Consider the following 15,820-nt stretch of genomic DNA (forward strand, 5'->3'; position numbering starts at 1 on the left):
GTCTGCATTTCTGTGTATGAACATTATAATAATACTGGCTCAACAGTGATAAAAACATGGAAAAGGAAAATAAAATTTAATATCACTGCTCAGGCACTACTGAGTTAAAAATATACAAAAAACAGTTTGATGAATAACTCCAATATACAGCGTTAACCATGTAGTGTTAAAAAAAAATAAAATTCTTAACATTTAACAGTTCCACTAATTTTCACGATGACCAGTTAGTAGTCACTATATCACTAAGGAGAGATGCATCTCTTCAGTGTAAAGACACACACTTAAAACTTTTAATTTTGTCGTTGCATTGCAGTTAAAAGCTTTTTAAATAGGGTGCTTGCACTTCTTTAAGGATGCACAAAAATGATCAAGTCCCCAAGGTCAGTCTGAGGTGATGCACATAGTCATATAACAGCAGACTTGAAAGAATGGAATTGTTGCCGTTACCAAAACAATTTCACAATTCCCAACCACTGTTCTCCCTTGCCGATTCAACCATTAAATTAGGAGCTGAGGCACTAATCCATAACCCTGTCAGCAAAGGTCAGCCACTGCGAAGGGCCTTCCTTCGACAGAAAGGGAACGATCAGTTATTGGGTCAGCTTTGAAAACGGAAGGGAGTTCAGTCGTCACTTCAGAATCAATAACGACTGCAACTCCCCCTCAAACCCCCCACCTTCTGTTTTTTTTCCCCACATCATCTTGCTGATGTTCATTGACTTTGCCCCATGTTAATGCACTGAAAAGATCACAGCCTAGATTTTCTTTGACTGCTCATTATGTCTGTTTCTGAAAAGCATGACTGGATTGCTGAAAAACAGGAACTGGGGAGTATAGTTCACAGGAAAAATAAATGACTTTTGACACGATTAAAAAACACATGAATTGCGCATAAAAACAAAAGATAAAATGTAATTTTGCTTTGAGGAATGATCCTGGGATCTTAATACAATAGCATAATAATGTAAAAACAGTGGTGCAACAAAAATTAAGACCACTTTTCTGCTGCACAGAGCAGGGAGCACAGAGGCAGATTTTTTTTCTCAGGAGGAACAGACAGTACAGGCTTGCAATTTCTTCCACAATATACAAATGAGGAGCAATAGAGCCTCTTTAAAATCCTAAAGGGCTCTCACTCTTCACATTATAGACTCAGGCATATTGCAGTTTTCAGTACTGCTGGTATTTTGTCCAGCCTAAATGAATGAATGGGGGTCTTAGCGTGGCAAATTCAACTAGAACTGAAGTAAAAAGATATGCAGAGGAAGGTCAAGGAAATCACTATTGAGTTTATGGGGAGAGACACCATCTGTACTGTGCCTGTTGAACCGCTTGTTAAAGAATGATGTCATAGCACAGTCATGGTTTCTAACCCCTTCCACACACAAAGCAATCATTCACTAACGCAATAAACAAAAGGAAGGTGTGCAAATTAGATTTTTTCACAACATAAATAAAACTTGATTTATTGCACTTAATAATCCACACCTTTGAAAAACAGCAGTTATCTACAGTATATGATCATCTGCACATCTATAAAGTGTTTGATTTCATTTTACTTATTGCTTTTCAAACCTCTGCCCACCCTTTCAGCTCCCTCCTTCCTGAATCCACAGAAATCACTAATTAATGTTTTAACTTCATATTGCTTCCAGGTCTGAGTAACAGCCTGACACATTCAAGCCCTGAACCAAGCCAGTACCTCTCTCACTGCAGTGTGTGAAATGGGATTTGCACCATTCCACAGAGTCCCTACTTCCCATGCACTTCAGCAGGAGTGCAAGTTAGGAAAGTACCAGACCCCTCCCCCCTCCAATTAAACTAGCTGTTTTTCAGCCAATGAGTAGAAGCAATGATACACACTCCCCCATCCCTCTGCTGGGGCCTAGCTAACTTCACATCAGGGAGGATACCTACAACCTCAAAAGTGTTCCATAGCAACCAACCAAAGGAACACAATCTCTCTGCACCATAGGGAATCGACATTTACTCCCAGGATCCCACAGAGCACTCTGAATAAAGCCTATTGTCCCTGTCATCCTTCTCAGCTTCCTTTATTTATTACATCTTGGATTCTTTTTTTCTTGAAAAGAATTCAGCTAAGGTGTGTCTTTTAATGCAGTTAAATCCGTAGGTTATTGAGGTACTATTCTCTCGCCACAGCAAATAATAATTGTACTTTAACTAGACAAGTGCTTGTAACCTCCCATAACCTCCAAACCTGCAGAAGGCTGCATTTATTAAGCATTTTCCTTCAGCAATAATTTAACAGCATTTTTTAGATGGACAAAGTTTTTCTAAGAATATTAACAGACTGCTGCTGACTACCGTGGATTTAGCTAGCTACAAATATTAATCCTAGAAAGGTTTACTGTTGTTTCTGATTAATTCACATTCCCCATAAAGGAACATCTGACAACTCATTTCAAATGTTAAAATATATTTAAATAGAATTTCCCTTCAACTTTTCCACAGCAGCTGGACTAAGAGTGAGTGGCATAACACAACAGGGAATTCTCCAGCCTAGTGATGTGTGGGGGATCCAGCTAAACAGGACCACTTTAGAAAACTGAAAGGCCTGTTGAGATTGTTGTCGATACACAAAACTACATTTACACACCATCTGCAAACTGCCAAGCCATCAGTGTGCATCAAGCAGTTGTGTTAAGCACAAACGTTTTTACCTGTATTTTATTAGTTTTTTTGACATACAAGAATGACAAAGAAACAAAGTTGCCAGTTATCACAAAACATCAAGTTTTATGAATATCATTGTTTTATATTATATAGTATTATATAATTGTTTTACAGGGGGATGCATTAGAAGGGATAAAAAAGAGAAGGAACAAAAATTCCAAAACATAAATTCATTATTATTGGGTAATAAAAATAATCCACTTCTCTCAATATCTCTTAAAGACCTATCACTTGAGATGCCAAAAGAAGGCAAGTTTTTCCAGCTCATAAATCTCTGAAACAATAACAATCCAGGATTCTGTGGTTGGGGGACATCTTCTGAGCCATTTACGTGCTATAGCTTTTTTGCTCTCTGCCAAAAATACTGCATTTACAGAATCTCCTCCATCAACCTCATCAGGCAGATTACCCATATACAAAACTGAGCAAATCACAAACCATTTTAAATCGTTTCACCAAAGGCTTTCACAGATAAGCTGAGTGATTAATATATACAACATGAATAGAATTGGAAATGACAGTTTCATGACCTTATTCACTACGTTTACTTAAATTTAGAGAAAAGGGTTATGGAAGAAAGGGTGCTAAGATTCTCTTGGAAAAAAAACAGGAATGCTTTTTCTATGACAGAACTATATTTATCAGAGTAACACGGAACAATGATAGGACGTTTCTCCCAACACAAACCATACGTCAAGACAAAATTAAGTCGAAATAATTTTACATTTCGACCTCCACCCGCTGCTAGAAATTATTCGCCCTCTAGTGGTTTTGGAACAAAACCTTACAGGCCCATTACTTAAGTCTTTAAAACAAAAACCAATCCCCTATCAAACTGCTCCATTCAAACACAAAATAGAAGTGGCTTCCTTTCCAGCAGCCCTGTATATTTACTTAAAGGTATCTTAAGTACTGTTGCATCTTGCAGATAATTGCTCTATTAATCTTAACAGCTACCTAATTACACTTTATAGCACCACCAGATTTTTTTTTCTCCTAAAGCCAGAATGATTAAGTATCTGACTATGTGCAAACATTTGTCAGATATACTGTACAGCTTAGAGGGGGAGAAACAAAGTACATCTACACTGTTTGAGATTTCAAATGGTGCCCACACTCTGAGACTGTATAAACACAAGGATGTGGGAATTGGCTAAACGAAAGGATCCTAAGACTGCTTACTTGACCCCATAGATACAGCACTGTTACACTGTGATGCCTCTTTTAAAAGTTATTTTCTGTTATATTATATTTAATGCTATTGGTTTATAAAGTAAAAAACTTACTCATATTGATAACGTACTGATACCTTATTAAACAATGAGATGGTGTGATTGGGAAACAAAAGAAACATGTAAAAAATACGATAAACATGACTGTGTCCTCTGTCTAAATTACATTATCTCAAAACATTTAACTTAATCCAGATACAGGAGTTCCAAACTAGAGGCCTGCAGAGTCTGAGCGTCAAGACACATTTCATGATAGCAACGAATGATGTTTGGCTATCACTAATTGGTTATCAATATCTAAAAGCATATTTAATGCATTTACATACAAAATAATGGAAAAAGAAAAAAATTCTGGTATTCCCTGTTGCTTCATTCCATTTCAAATAAATTCTAATGTACCCTTAGTACTTAAGAGGGCAGTAAATCTATGAATATAAATTCATAGATCTATTGTAGGCTTATGGTTGACAGTTAAAACATTCAGCAGAAAACTTTAACTGACAAGAAATAAAACCACAAAGTACTAACCACAGATAATTGCTTTAAGCTGTGGAAGTGATTAGGAACAGAGGGAAGCCCTTATGTGCAGTTTCACCAAAAGGAAGGAAGTAAAGAAAGGGCTGTGAAGTCGTACAGTCTGCCCGTCTGCTCACGCACTGATACACTGGATTTTCGCAGCCCACGTGCCAGCACCTTTCAGATCAACAGAGAATGTGACAAACCATGAAAACGTAAAAAAAAAAGGCCTAAAATTGCAAAGATGATAAAACATGACGGAATACTGCACTCAAAGAACCCACTTACTTATTACGTATGAATTTAAAGTGTTCTCTGGAAATCTATTCAGAATGTTTTTAAAGTGTTCTGCTGTTTTCTGTTGGCTCAGCTAGAATGGCCTTCACGTCTGTAGTTTATAGCTGTCTGGGCCCTTGAGAATGGCTCATAAAGCCATTATGTCTTCCAACATGTGGAACAGACTTTTCTTTGTAATACAGTGACATGTTTACTCATATATATCCTTAATGTTTTAAGCAATTGCTATCTTCATTTAAGAGCATTGTGTGGAAGATGCTTTTATCCAAAACTGTATACTTTTTGGCACCAGTTTATACAATTGTATTTGATACAGCTGGGGGAAGTATCCATCTCAAAAGTAAAGGAGTAATGGTCCCACCTTGAACACAGACCCTGCGTGCAGAGTCCAGTGCTTTAAACAACTCCAGACTACATTTATTATAAATACCAAAATAAGTGCTCTTTAAAATGTATTGTAAAATTAATAATCAAGTTATTCATACCACTAAAATTAAAATCAAAGTAAAGACTACTGATGGAGTCATCAAAAGAAAGAAAAAAAATTAAAAATCAATACTTCCATGAACACACGGTCATGTTTGTTCTCCATCATTACAGGAGTTCTGACATTCAGAACAGCATGTTCTTTCACACTTTCTCCTGGATTAGCATGACTCTGACAAGATATGCATTCCCCTTATTATTCAAGGAATCACTGAGAGTTAGACACAAACTCCAAAAAGCATGGCACCCCTGTCAAGATCACTTTCGCTGACAACAAGCTCCAAGCACAGAAAATGAAAACGGCTAAATTCACATAGCCCAGCGGATCAAAAACACAACATGTTTAGAGAGCTCTCTAAAAATGGCATAAGCACCCACTGCTCTTCATATCAGAAAATCACAAATCGAGAAAAAAATACATTTAAAATGAGGGAAACGCATGATATTAAAACTTCCGCCAACTGCCTACCATTTGGCGGCATAAATTCAACAAAAGCCAAGAGGGCTGTTGTCCCTCGTGCGTCTGTCTGAAGCACTACAAAGCACTGGTGGGAAGCTAAATTACAGTGTATCATTATTTCTTTATTCAATCCAGAAATCTTTAAAATCTGACCTCAGTTTATTAAAATAAAAAAACATGCAGGATAGAAACAAACTGGTAGTAAGGGCTAAAGTAAAACAAACAGATAAATGCTTCATTTCCTTGCGTAGGACAACGAAGGAGACCCTGCACTGAAGGAACTATTTTGCTGTTTGGAGTCTATGTTTACTGTTTAATTGGAAAAAGTTTTTCATTACTTTCATGAAAAGGACAATTTGGGTATATATCGTAGAAGTGAGAAATCAAATCTGCTCTTGGGTCACCTGATGTCACAGCTAAATAGGGTAATCAATATAAAGAAACCAGTCTCCTTTTCACAAACAGCATATACTGAATGTTACAGTATGATTCTGATGACTTGTTAATTAATTAAGACACTCTACATCGGGGAAAAAGAAAAATACAATGAGTTCTGCAAAATATGTAAAACATTTGTGACCAGAACAGGATTCTGGTTTACATTTTGAAAGTTTTTCTGGGTGTGCAGACAAAGTCACAGGTACATGCTTTAATATTTACAAATAAGCCTTGAACACTGAAGACTGCAAAGGTACCCAATACAAGTATTTAAAATCCCCAAAGGCAATAATAACTTAAACCCAGAGGACATCTTCAGAATCAAGGGTGAAAAAACAAAGCAGAAGGCACAAGTGGAACCTAGTGGAAGTGGATTAAAAAACAAGAGGAGGCAGTTCTCTACACAAAGGGTTGTGGAAGTATGGCACAAGCTACCCAGCTATGTTTTCTAAGCCCAATACCCTGGCTTCTTTTAATAAACGGCAGGAGATACTCGGCTAACTATCACCAAAGCTAGAAGGGTCGAATGACCTACTCTCATTTGTTTATTTAATTTAAATTTAATTTCCAGCTTCAAAATAAAAAGTATAAAGGAATTATATCATTTAAGACTCGGTATAAAATGGGATTTCTACATAAAAAAATCATTCACTTAGGTTTGGATTTTGATCCACCACCTAAATTAACAGGAAAATCTAGAGAGAAATACATTTTAAGTGAAGAATTTATATGAAGATGGGAGTCTCTCTGAATAACGTTAAATTAAAATAATAAAATCCAGATTCAGACAAATACAGTCACTATAAATCTTTTCAAAAAAGGGGCCAGTTGTGTTTTTTTTTGTACCGCAGCTGTGGTAAAGAGAGATTCTACCACTCGTCGTCCGTCCGTTCTCTCTGTACACCAGTAATCTCTCTCTGCCCGAGAAAAAAAGCCTCTAAATTTAGCATCAGATTTATCATGCTGCAGGGAGAGCTGGAGTGAAGGGGGGGCGTTGTCACTTAGGGGCTGTCCATCATGACTCACGTTCAGGCCCAACGAAACAACACGGCCTGGCTCCAAATAGCACACCACACTGCAGCCTAGTAAACACCAACCTGACAAAAGCCTAGCCCAGGGGCAAGAGAAGAAGACAAAGAAGAAAGGGACAGAAGGAGAGAAAGACACTGGTGATAGCTGCACCGACTGGCAGCAGAACGGGTAGCTGTGCTTCCTAAGCACATGTCTGCTGCAGCTTACTTGAGAAACCCAGGATTGCCACAGAGTGAAGGACAATCAAGGGGCAAGGGCATGAACACAGCAGGTTAGGGCCCTTCTGATAAATCTCAATCAAGTCTTAATGTGCAGTTCAGGGGAAAAAGCTCCCAGACATCACAAGAAACGAGTTTTCAAAGGGGGTCCAGGAAATACAGAACATAAAAAAGGAGAGGGTGGCAGGCCCCTTAGACCACTGTGTTTTGAGGAAAAGCAGAAATATGCCACAACAGTTAAGAACTCAAATTAACATAGCTGCCCTACTGACTACTGGGAGTAGGCATATCTGCACAGTTAGATTTAGAAAGCTGTCTGCATTTAGAACACGCTCCAGCAGGCTTGGCAAACATCCACAGTGCAAGAAACCGAAAATAAAACTTTTTTTTTTAGTCCGAAACTCAGAATGCTGCTATATATACACGCCGGTACAGGGTAGCAGTTTTATCATTTTAATAACGGTACATGTCTTAAGTTTACTTTGAGCTACAGAGAAAGAGGAACAACAACCTCTCCAAAGAAATATAATCAATTCTCATGGCAAGTGTGCCAGAAAATTGATAATGACTGTCTACATGGCTGTCTCTGCTCTTCAAAGTGTGACAAATATGCAAAAAATAACAGAAAAAGAACAGATCAACAAGCTGCTCTTTAATACTCCTGTGACATACTACTAAGTTTTCTCGAAACACAAAGAGTCACGCAACCCCAATAGCAGTTGCTCACTGCCTGTATGGGCAACTGTACAAACAGCACCACACTGCACAAGGGGAGAACTGTCAAGAGGTCAGGGGTCAGCAGGGTGCAGGAGGAGCTCCTGGGAATGTCACACTCACTCCAAACCTCCAGAATGCTGCTTGATTCCAGTAATATCACAGAATTCACCCAGAACTCCAGAGAACTCCATATCCAAGATAAAGCATCTCAGCATTATCAGTCCTTATAACTACAATAATTATTTGGTGTTTTCACTTATTCCATTAGTATCTAATCAGAGCTTTTTTTCCTGAAAAACACAAATAGAATTTTGTTTAATTAAAACACAATCGAGCACCTAAACACTGAATAAATGCTATATGGCAGTATTAATAGTTTTAAGTAATTTTTTAAACATGCTAATTGCCAATACAACAGTTATACTTTCAGGATAAATATTAATCATGATGTAGAACAATATTATAAAGATTTCATGGCATGCCATATTTTGTTCATACATACTGTATTTATATAAACATTTTACAAATGTATTTGTTTTAAATAAGGTGCAAAACCAAAGGATTATTCCACAAATTCATCTAGTGAATCATTCTACTTCTGTTTAACCAATGTAATATATTAGTATATGCTTTACAGGTGTCTCTTCCTCTCTCTCCATCACAGTGCATCTTTTTCTTTTCTCACCCTTAACAGCACTTGTCATTAACCTTGTGTTTGTCTTTCCACTACATTCTGTAGCATACTAACAAGTTAAGAAAATTCTACAGTCCCCGGATTTGGTTTATTCTTTCAACTAAAAAACGTCAGAGAAATATTAAATAAAACAGATGCCTGTGGAATATCAACTGTTAAAATGGGGAGAGAGTTGGATGACATCACCATGTTTCTCCCATGCAAAGGGCCCTGGGAAGGCATTGTTAGTGCTCGTGGTGAGAGGGGACCTTGTTTCTGCTTCTGCATGCCTGGTCTCCTCATTAATGTCACTCAACATCAGTTTTTGCTAGGCTAGCTCCATCAGCCCTCTGCCCTCTCTCGCCGTCTGCATGCAGCCTGCACCATTGTTAACACAGAACCCAAGAACTCAATGCAAAAACGACTAACTTAAATATAAAAATGAACTACACTGGAACAAAAAAAAGGCTCAAGCATTCTCAATCGAAGTTCAGCATGTCAGTATACAATGCTAAATCACAGAGAGAAGTACACGCACAACCGGTGTGACTGGACCTGTGTTCCACTGTCCCACTCCTAGCACTAACAACCTGCAAACCAACAACGATCTGTTCAGATCACTAGTACCTAAAACCATGACAGATTTAAAGAATAACTATATATAAGTTTTTTTTTTATGAAGTGCATACTACATGTCTATATTTATCTACTAACACATAGCATGGAAGCCTTGTAACTGCAGTTCTGCATAGAAAGGGCACAGCAGCCTGATCTTATCCTCCCTTACCTTTCCTTCCTTACTGTATCCATGCAGTGCACCATTGTTTTACAAGACAAGAACTGAGTCCCAGAAAACACAATATACATGTGATGTTATGATGAGGACATCATGACTTTACAGAAGTAAAGGCCAACCATTAATTTACCTTTTCAAGTTTCAATTTGTTTCAATTTTCTCTAAATTCAAGACAAGAACCATTCAAATCAGTAAGGAATTTTCATAAAAGAGTTTTTAGGAGATATAATACATCATGCTTCATTAATTCAGCAACAAACTAAAAGAATTGTGTAACACAACAAATTCCATAAAGTTCCTAATTGGCGCTACACCGCGCAGCTGAGCAGCAAGAACACATTTACTTGGCTGGAGCAGCTCTCCTGGCAGGACCTCAGTTTCACTCCAGAGGGGCACTCTGCACTTCCCAGAGTGTCACCTTTGGACTTCATTAAAATCTTGGTGAGGAGTTTTCACACTTGGCAACGTGTTTTCCCACACTATGGGAATGAACAGCTTTTTTCCCTGCTTAAGTATATTGAGTGCACCAACTATAGCAAAGGGAAAAGGCACAAAAGAAAAGAAAAAAAACACCTTCAAGTAAAACAAAACTCGTTTACAGCCATGCCCCCTGACATTAAGATGTTAGTGTGCAGTGAACCCAAGAGACTACCTACTGCTGGCAGGGTCACGTTCAAACAATACAAAGAGGTTTTTTTGTGTGGTTTTCAAGACGTGTCAATTCTACAGGACTAACCTTGCCATGCACAGCAACCTGAGCCACTCCAGGTTCTTTTTCTATGTCAATACATGCTTCAGGCTCATATAATTACTTGATTTCCACAGAAGTTCACAAATATATCCTTTGAATCACCAGAAGAAGAATATTACCAACTTATATATATTTTTGTAAATCCTGCTAGGTAAACAACTCGTCAAAGAAATAGATGCACATTTATTGAAGGATTGTCTATTCTTGATTCCAATTAGTGTCATTAATCCATGGTTCACAAAGGCAGAAATAGCACACAAGTCAATAGTCAGTCTTTCCTCCAGTGCCAGGCACCAGCCAGTGTACAATCAGCATCAATTACAATCATGCTAGGACATGTTAAGTTCTGATTAAAAAAAGATAGAACACCACCACAGGCTGGAAACTAGGCTAGTCTCACGTATTGTAAAAAGTACACTTCCTATCAGTTTGAAATAAAATGCAAATTTCCTGCCTTCTCATGTTGCTCTAAAAAAAAGCACACCCGAAGCACAAAGGAAAACAGCAGAATTATAATATATCCCTGCTCTCTTTCTTGCTCCAAGTCTTTTCTGCTGCTTAGCATTGGACCAAAAAATAGCAGGCTATATTGTGTCGGGTGACTAGAATAATTAAATTTTTAGGGGGTAGAGGGCAGGGTTGCTTAGTTTTACTAAATGTTTACAGACTAAGCATTTTTTGTTCTTTGTGTTACCTGCTGACCAACCTCCATTCTGCATTAAAACCCCCTAGATTACACCCTGAGGTCAAGTGTAAAAGGCTCAGCCATGCACCACATGATCAGGAACTGGAGGAGAGGTCTCTCTGGCTAGCAAACTCTGAGGCTGGTGTAATGTTACTAAACCTGGAGGGGGTACCTTGATTATTAGAAGGTTAGCAGTATAAAGATGAACGAAAAATGAAAAAGGAGATAATGCAAGCTAGCGGGGAAAAAACTCATTAAGTTGTGCATGATTTTAAAAAAGCTGAACTCCACGTGGACTGCTGCACATGACAAACTACATTTTGTACAGTCATTGTGAAACGTCTGTATAGACGCTACCCGTACTGGAGACGAAGGGCAAATCAAACAATACATATTCCAGGAAATGATCATATGAATTTTGCCTCAGTTTTCCACAGCTCAGCTGAACCTTTAAAGCCTTCATTTGTTACTCTAAATTAGTAAAACAGGCAAAACAACAAAATAACTGCAGAGTAAGGATTCTACAGACTGGAAGAAACTGGATACATAAGTATCCAAAATTAACCAAAATGTACCTTTCAAAGAACAAGCCTTTTTTTATAAGGTAACTTTAATTTTACATGAAGGGAAAACCCAAGCAACACTAATCTAACTGCCTTAATCCTATTTCTTTAAGATCCTGTGAAAGCCACGTTCTCTGCTTAATACTAAAACAAATAAAACCCCTTTTCTTCACTAATGAGCTTGCCCTTAAGCTCATGATGCTAAGACGACTGAAGATATGGTTTAACCTACAAATTCTGTTAACGTGTCGCATTCTTTTTTTGTTAAAGAAATTACACCAGAGACATTGTTTATTCTTTTTTTCTGGGAAGAAAAATGATGTTGATTTAGAAAGAAACCATCAAGTAACAAGATTATTTTCTTTCATATGTTAATCTAGCGATATGAAGTAAAATAAAAATGAATCTTGGGGTTTAGGGTAGTAAAAAAAATAAGTGTGAAAGAAAACTAGCCAAGAGCCGATTTGTTGACAAAATAAGGAAGAACAAACAAACATGACTGAAGAAGAATGAAGTTTAACACTGTCTAGAAACAAGGAAACTTCAATCCTCTTTCACAAGCAATGGAAAAGAAAAGGTTAAAACAGGCAACAAAAAAGAAAGCTGCTCACACAAAAACAAGTCTCTGGTAGTTTCTCAACCATATGCCGATACCCTTAAGACACCATGTGCTCAGGCTTTGAAAGCTTTCACTGCCAATTCCCTGTTTGAAACCTGAACTGCTCAGTAACAATACCTCTCTGTGTGCCACAAAAAAAATGTCCATTATCGATCTCAGCCAGTTTTATTATCCTGGGCTGGCAGAAAGTCTCTTGTTGTAGAGTATAACTGCACACAGTGACACTCCTCTGTCTTCTATGGGCCTCCTCAGTGTTCGTGCTGAACGGCCCACAAAAAACAAAATTATCCCTTTCAAATAAGGTTTCCTGTCATCTACTTCCTTTCTAAAAAACAGAATTTTAGGATCTGCAAGGACTGACTGCTCCTTATTTGTCTTTCCTTTCCTCAGGTTAAGTATGCTGTGTGTCCACTCTCATTGTGCATGTAAGCACAACAGCTTGGACTGCTCTGTGTACTTGACCCGTCTCCTCCTTTCATACAAAAGCACCGATATGCAGCGACAGAATCCAGTTCATTGCTATCGTCTTATTTTACAACACACCAGTACACAAAAATCTATACAGATCATAATCAAATCAAAAATTAGTAGACCGTCTTCCAACTGTAAAGAAACGGCAACCAAGTGGTTTCCTACTTACCTTCGGTTGAGCTCGTCTGGGAAAGGCAACTTTAGGATCGATCTAGAAAAATAAAGAGAACAAGAGAAGAGAGGGTAGGGGTGAGGGGAAGTGGGAGAGAGTTATAACAAAACATCATTCCTCAGTCTTGGAGAAACAACATTAACAACATTTAAACAAAAACTTCTTAAAAGAAAACTGAAAATGTTCCAACTTGTTTCTCAGACACTGAAGCTAATGGCATCATCCTGTGCTCAGACACAAATGGGAGTGCTAACTTTGAGCTTTCAAAGGCTGATTAGAGATTAAAAAGAAACAAAGAAAAGGCTGAATCTTTGTGGTTTAGGGTTCAATGACAAGAACAAGCCGCACAACAATAACCAGAAGTGAGCACAATCTCTGCAATTCTTCCCTTTCATTTTGCTATATCATCTTCATTCATTTGTGCAGCCTGCCAAGTTACACTGAAGCATGTTCTTGAAGCCTAATCAACCACACATTAATAATGAATTGAAGTATTTCATGCACCTTGTATGCGATTTGTGATTAATTTCAAACTATTTCATCAATGTTGACTGAAAAAGTGTGTTTGAAACTGTTCTCATAAATAAAATAAATCTGATTTACAGAAGATGTTCAGAAAGACAAAAAAGGACTTGCATTTCTTTTTATCAATTGAATATTTAAGTGTTTGACTAAAGGGTGAGTATCAGATACTATAATGTCATCATAAGCATGAGGAGCAATAACAAAGCATCTTGCTATACTGAAAAAATATAGGCACAACCCCTTCTAGTATTTTTAAAATGCATAATTTTGGAGAAAGATCACAACTAGCAGAATTAACAAAAACAACACACCGTTTTGTGTGGAAGGCAAGACACAATCACATGAAGTAGTTGGTGTGAGTAATTTCTAAACCCAATCTCAGCTGGGTACCCCAGGAAAAGCCACTCTGACAAAGATCATCCTAATCAAACTTAATACTTTTTAAGGAATGTAATACTTTGTACAGACCTGAACAGTCATTTGTTTTGTATGCCTTCCTTTCTACCTCTGACATATCTTATCTATTGTTCAAGTTGTTGAGATGTTAATATAATTTTTAAAAAATCGATCACCTTCCTTTTCCCACCTGCCTTATGATTCACACAAAATACCAGTTCACTGTAGCAAGAATATTAGCTTTTTTTACTTTTTTTAACCATTAAATGGTATTGTGCTTTTGAATGGTTTAAAACTTGATTTTAAAGCAGTGCACCTAACCGCTTAAAAAAATTAAAACAAAGCCATTACCCCATCTTTTTAATTTTATTTCCTTTTATCTTTACAGTATAGCTCCTTAAAGCACAGTCCCACTAGGCCTCTTGTGATTTTGAGGGATATATGCTGGATTCAGGCAGCAGGCTATTGCTAACAATGTTATTTCAGTTCTTCCAAAAGGCTTTCATATATTATTATAGCTTCTGGGGAAATTCTCCAGATAGTTTTCACTCTGCACTGGAGGTTAAAGGTTTATGTGTTTTAAAGTAACAAAATTATATTAAAAAATTGCTTGTTTTTACAGCAATGTCAAAGTCAGTAACTATTTTACATTTAGATTGGTTAACTAGTTCTACTGTCTATCCTCTTCCATACTCAAGACAGCTGATTTAACACTGTCATCTGTAGCTAATGCATTTAAGCACTGGTGGCTAATTTCTGAGACAGAAATCATAACCGCCAAAGCAGTTCTAAGTGCATTTTAAAAAAATGTATTAAAGAGCAAATGTTTTTTCATGAATTATTTCCAAAGCATTTAAAGCAATAAATGTTAAATGGTGCATTTCAATCTGTTTAAGGCCGACCTTTCTGTATTATAATAATGCAGCATTATTCATGCTGCGGTATATTTCTTTACAAAGTTGATTAATGAATGTAAAATTATTATAAAACATTTTGATATAGTAAAAAAGGCACATTTGTATCATTTATCCTTACATCAAGCTCAATATTAACGACATTTGAAACAAACTGAAAAATCAGTTTTACTGATAAATATAAAAGAACAGGTTAAAGGGGGTCTGAATATTTATTGACTGCATATTGACTTCTTTCCTATTCTTTGTTGTAGCTTAACTTGATTAATATCTTCAAATTACAGGATTATGTTTCTTCCTTTAATGCTTAAATTATACAAATCACAAGAGAATACATTACGGAAGTTTGTTTCATCTGCATATCAGAACAGTTGCATTGATCATAAAACATGGTGACATTCTAGATTATCAAGTATTTTTTTTCTGTATAGCCTATTTATTGTTCTATAGTAGCTTGGGAGAGAAGGAAAACGAACCTGCTTTGTAAACAGTTTATCAGCCGGCCGCTACATTAATAAAATCCTGTTATTCTATCCTCCGTATAAAAATCCCCTTTGCTCTCCAAGACCCCTCTGTTATGAGACACTGCACTAAATCAGCCCAGTATTCACGATGCATCTTGCGGTTATCTCAGCCAGGTTGAATGCTATGAATAGATTGTACTATCTGCTTTTTTTGTAGGCAGAGGTGATTTTTTCACATTAACATCTTTTCCCACCCAGAGGGCAGAACCGACCCAGGGGAAAAAAAGGCCATTAGCAGAATATTGTACATGAATATAGTGTAGTGTGTTACAGTGTGGTTTTCTCCAGAGCAAGGAATAAACAGCCATAAAACAATTGTACCTATAAAGAAACATATTTACTTAAAACAGGCTAATCAACTTTAATTAAACCGCACTGTCAAACTTAAATGACAAAAGTAAAATCCATAAAAATGCTGACTTAAGGTGTTATGGTCCTGATTTCAGATTTGTAATGTTAAATAACTGTTTTATAATAAACTGAAAAATAAAATTAATTGAGAATAAGTGGAAGCTTATAAAAGTTCTACACTCCCAGAATAATAGTTTTCTATTAAAAAAATACAATCCAAGATTTTTGTGGCTTTCTAGTTTAGTCTTAGAAGCATTTGATCTACAACACACCATCTCCAGTTGCCA

The 15,820-nt window shown here is 37.0% G+C and overlaps 1 protein-coding gene across 23 annotated transcripts in view; it reads right to left on the reverse strand.

Annotated features, from left to right (window-relative positions):
- The window catches only part of msi2b (musashi RNA-binding protein 2b), a 231,443-nt gene that overhangs the window by 209,471 nt on the left and 6,152 nt on the right, over positions 1-15,820 (reverse strand). For all 23 annotated transcript variants that reach the window (XM_088907278.1, XM_088907276.1, XM_088907268.1 and 20 more), the window contains exon 5: positions 12,821-12,862. In XM_088907278.1, coding sequence (XP_088763404.1) covers positions 12,821-12,862 — 42 coding nt within the window. The remainder of the gene's footprint in view (positions 1-12,820; positions 12,863-15,820) is intronic.

The sequence above is a fragment of the Atractosteus spatula genome, chromosome 27 (assembly GCF_055471065.1).
Source record: "Atractosteus spatula isolate fAtrSpa1 chromosome 27, fAtrSpa1.hap1, whole genome shotgun sequence".
Taxonomy (NCBI): domain Eukaryota; kingdom Metazoa; phylum Chordata; class Actinopteri; order Semionotiformes; family Lepisosteidae; genus Atractosteus; species Atractosteus spatula.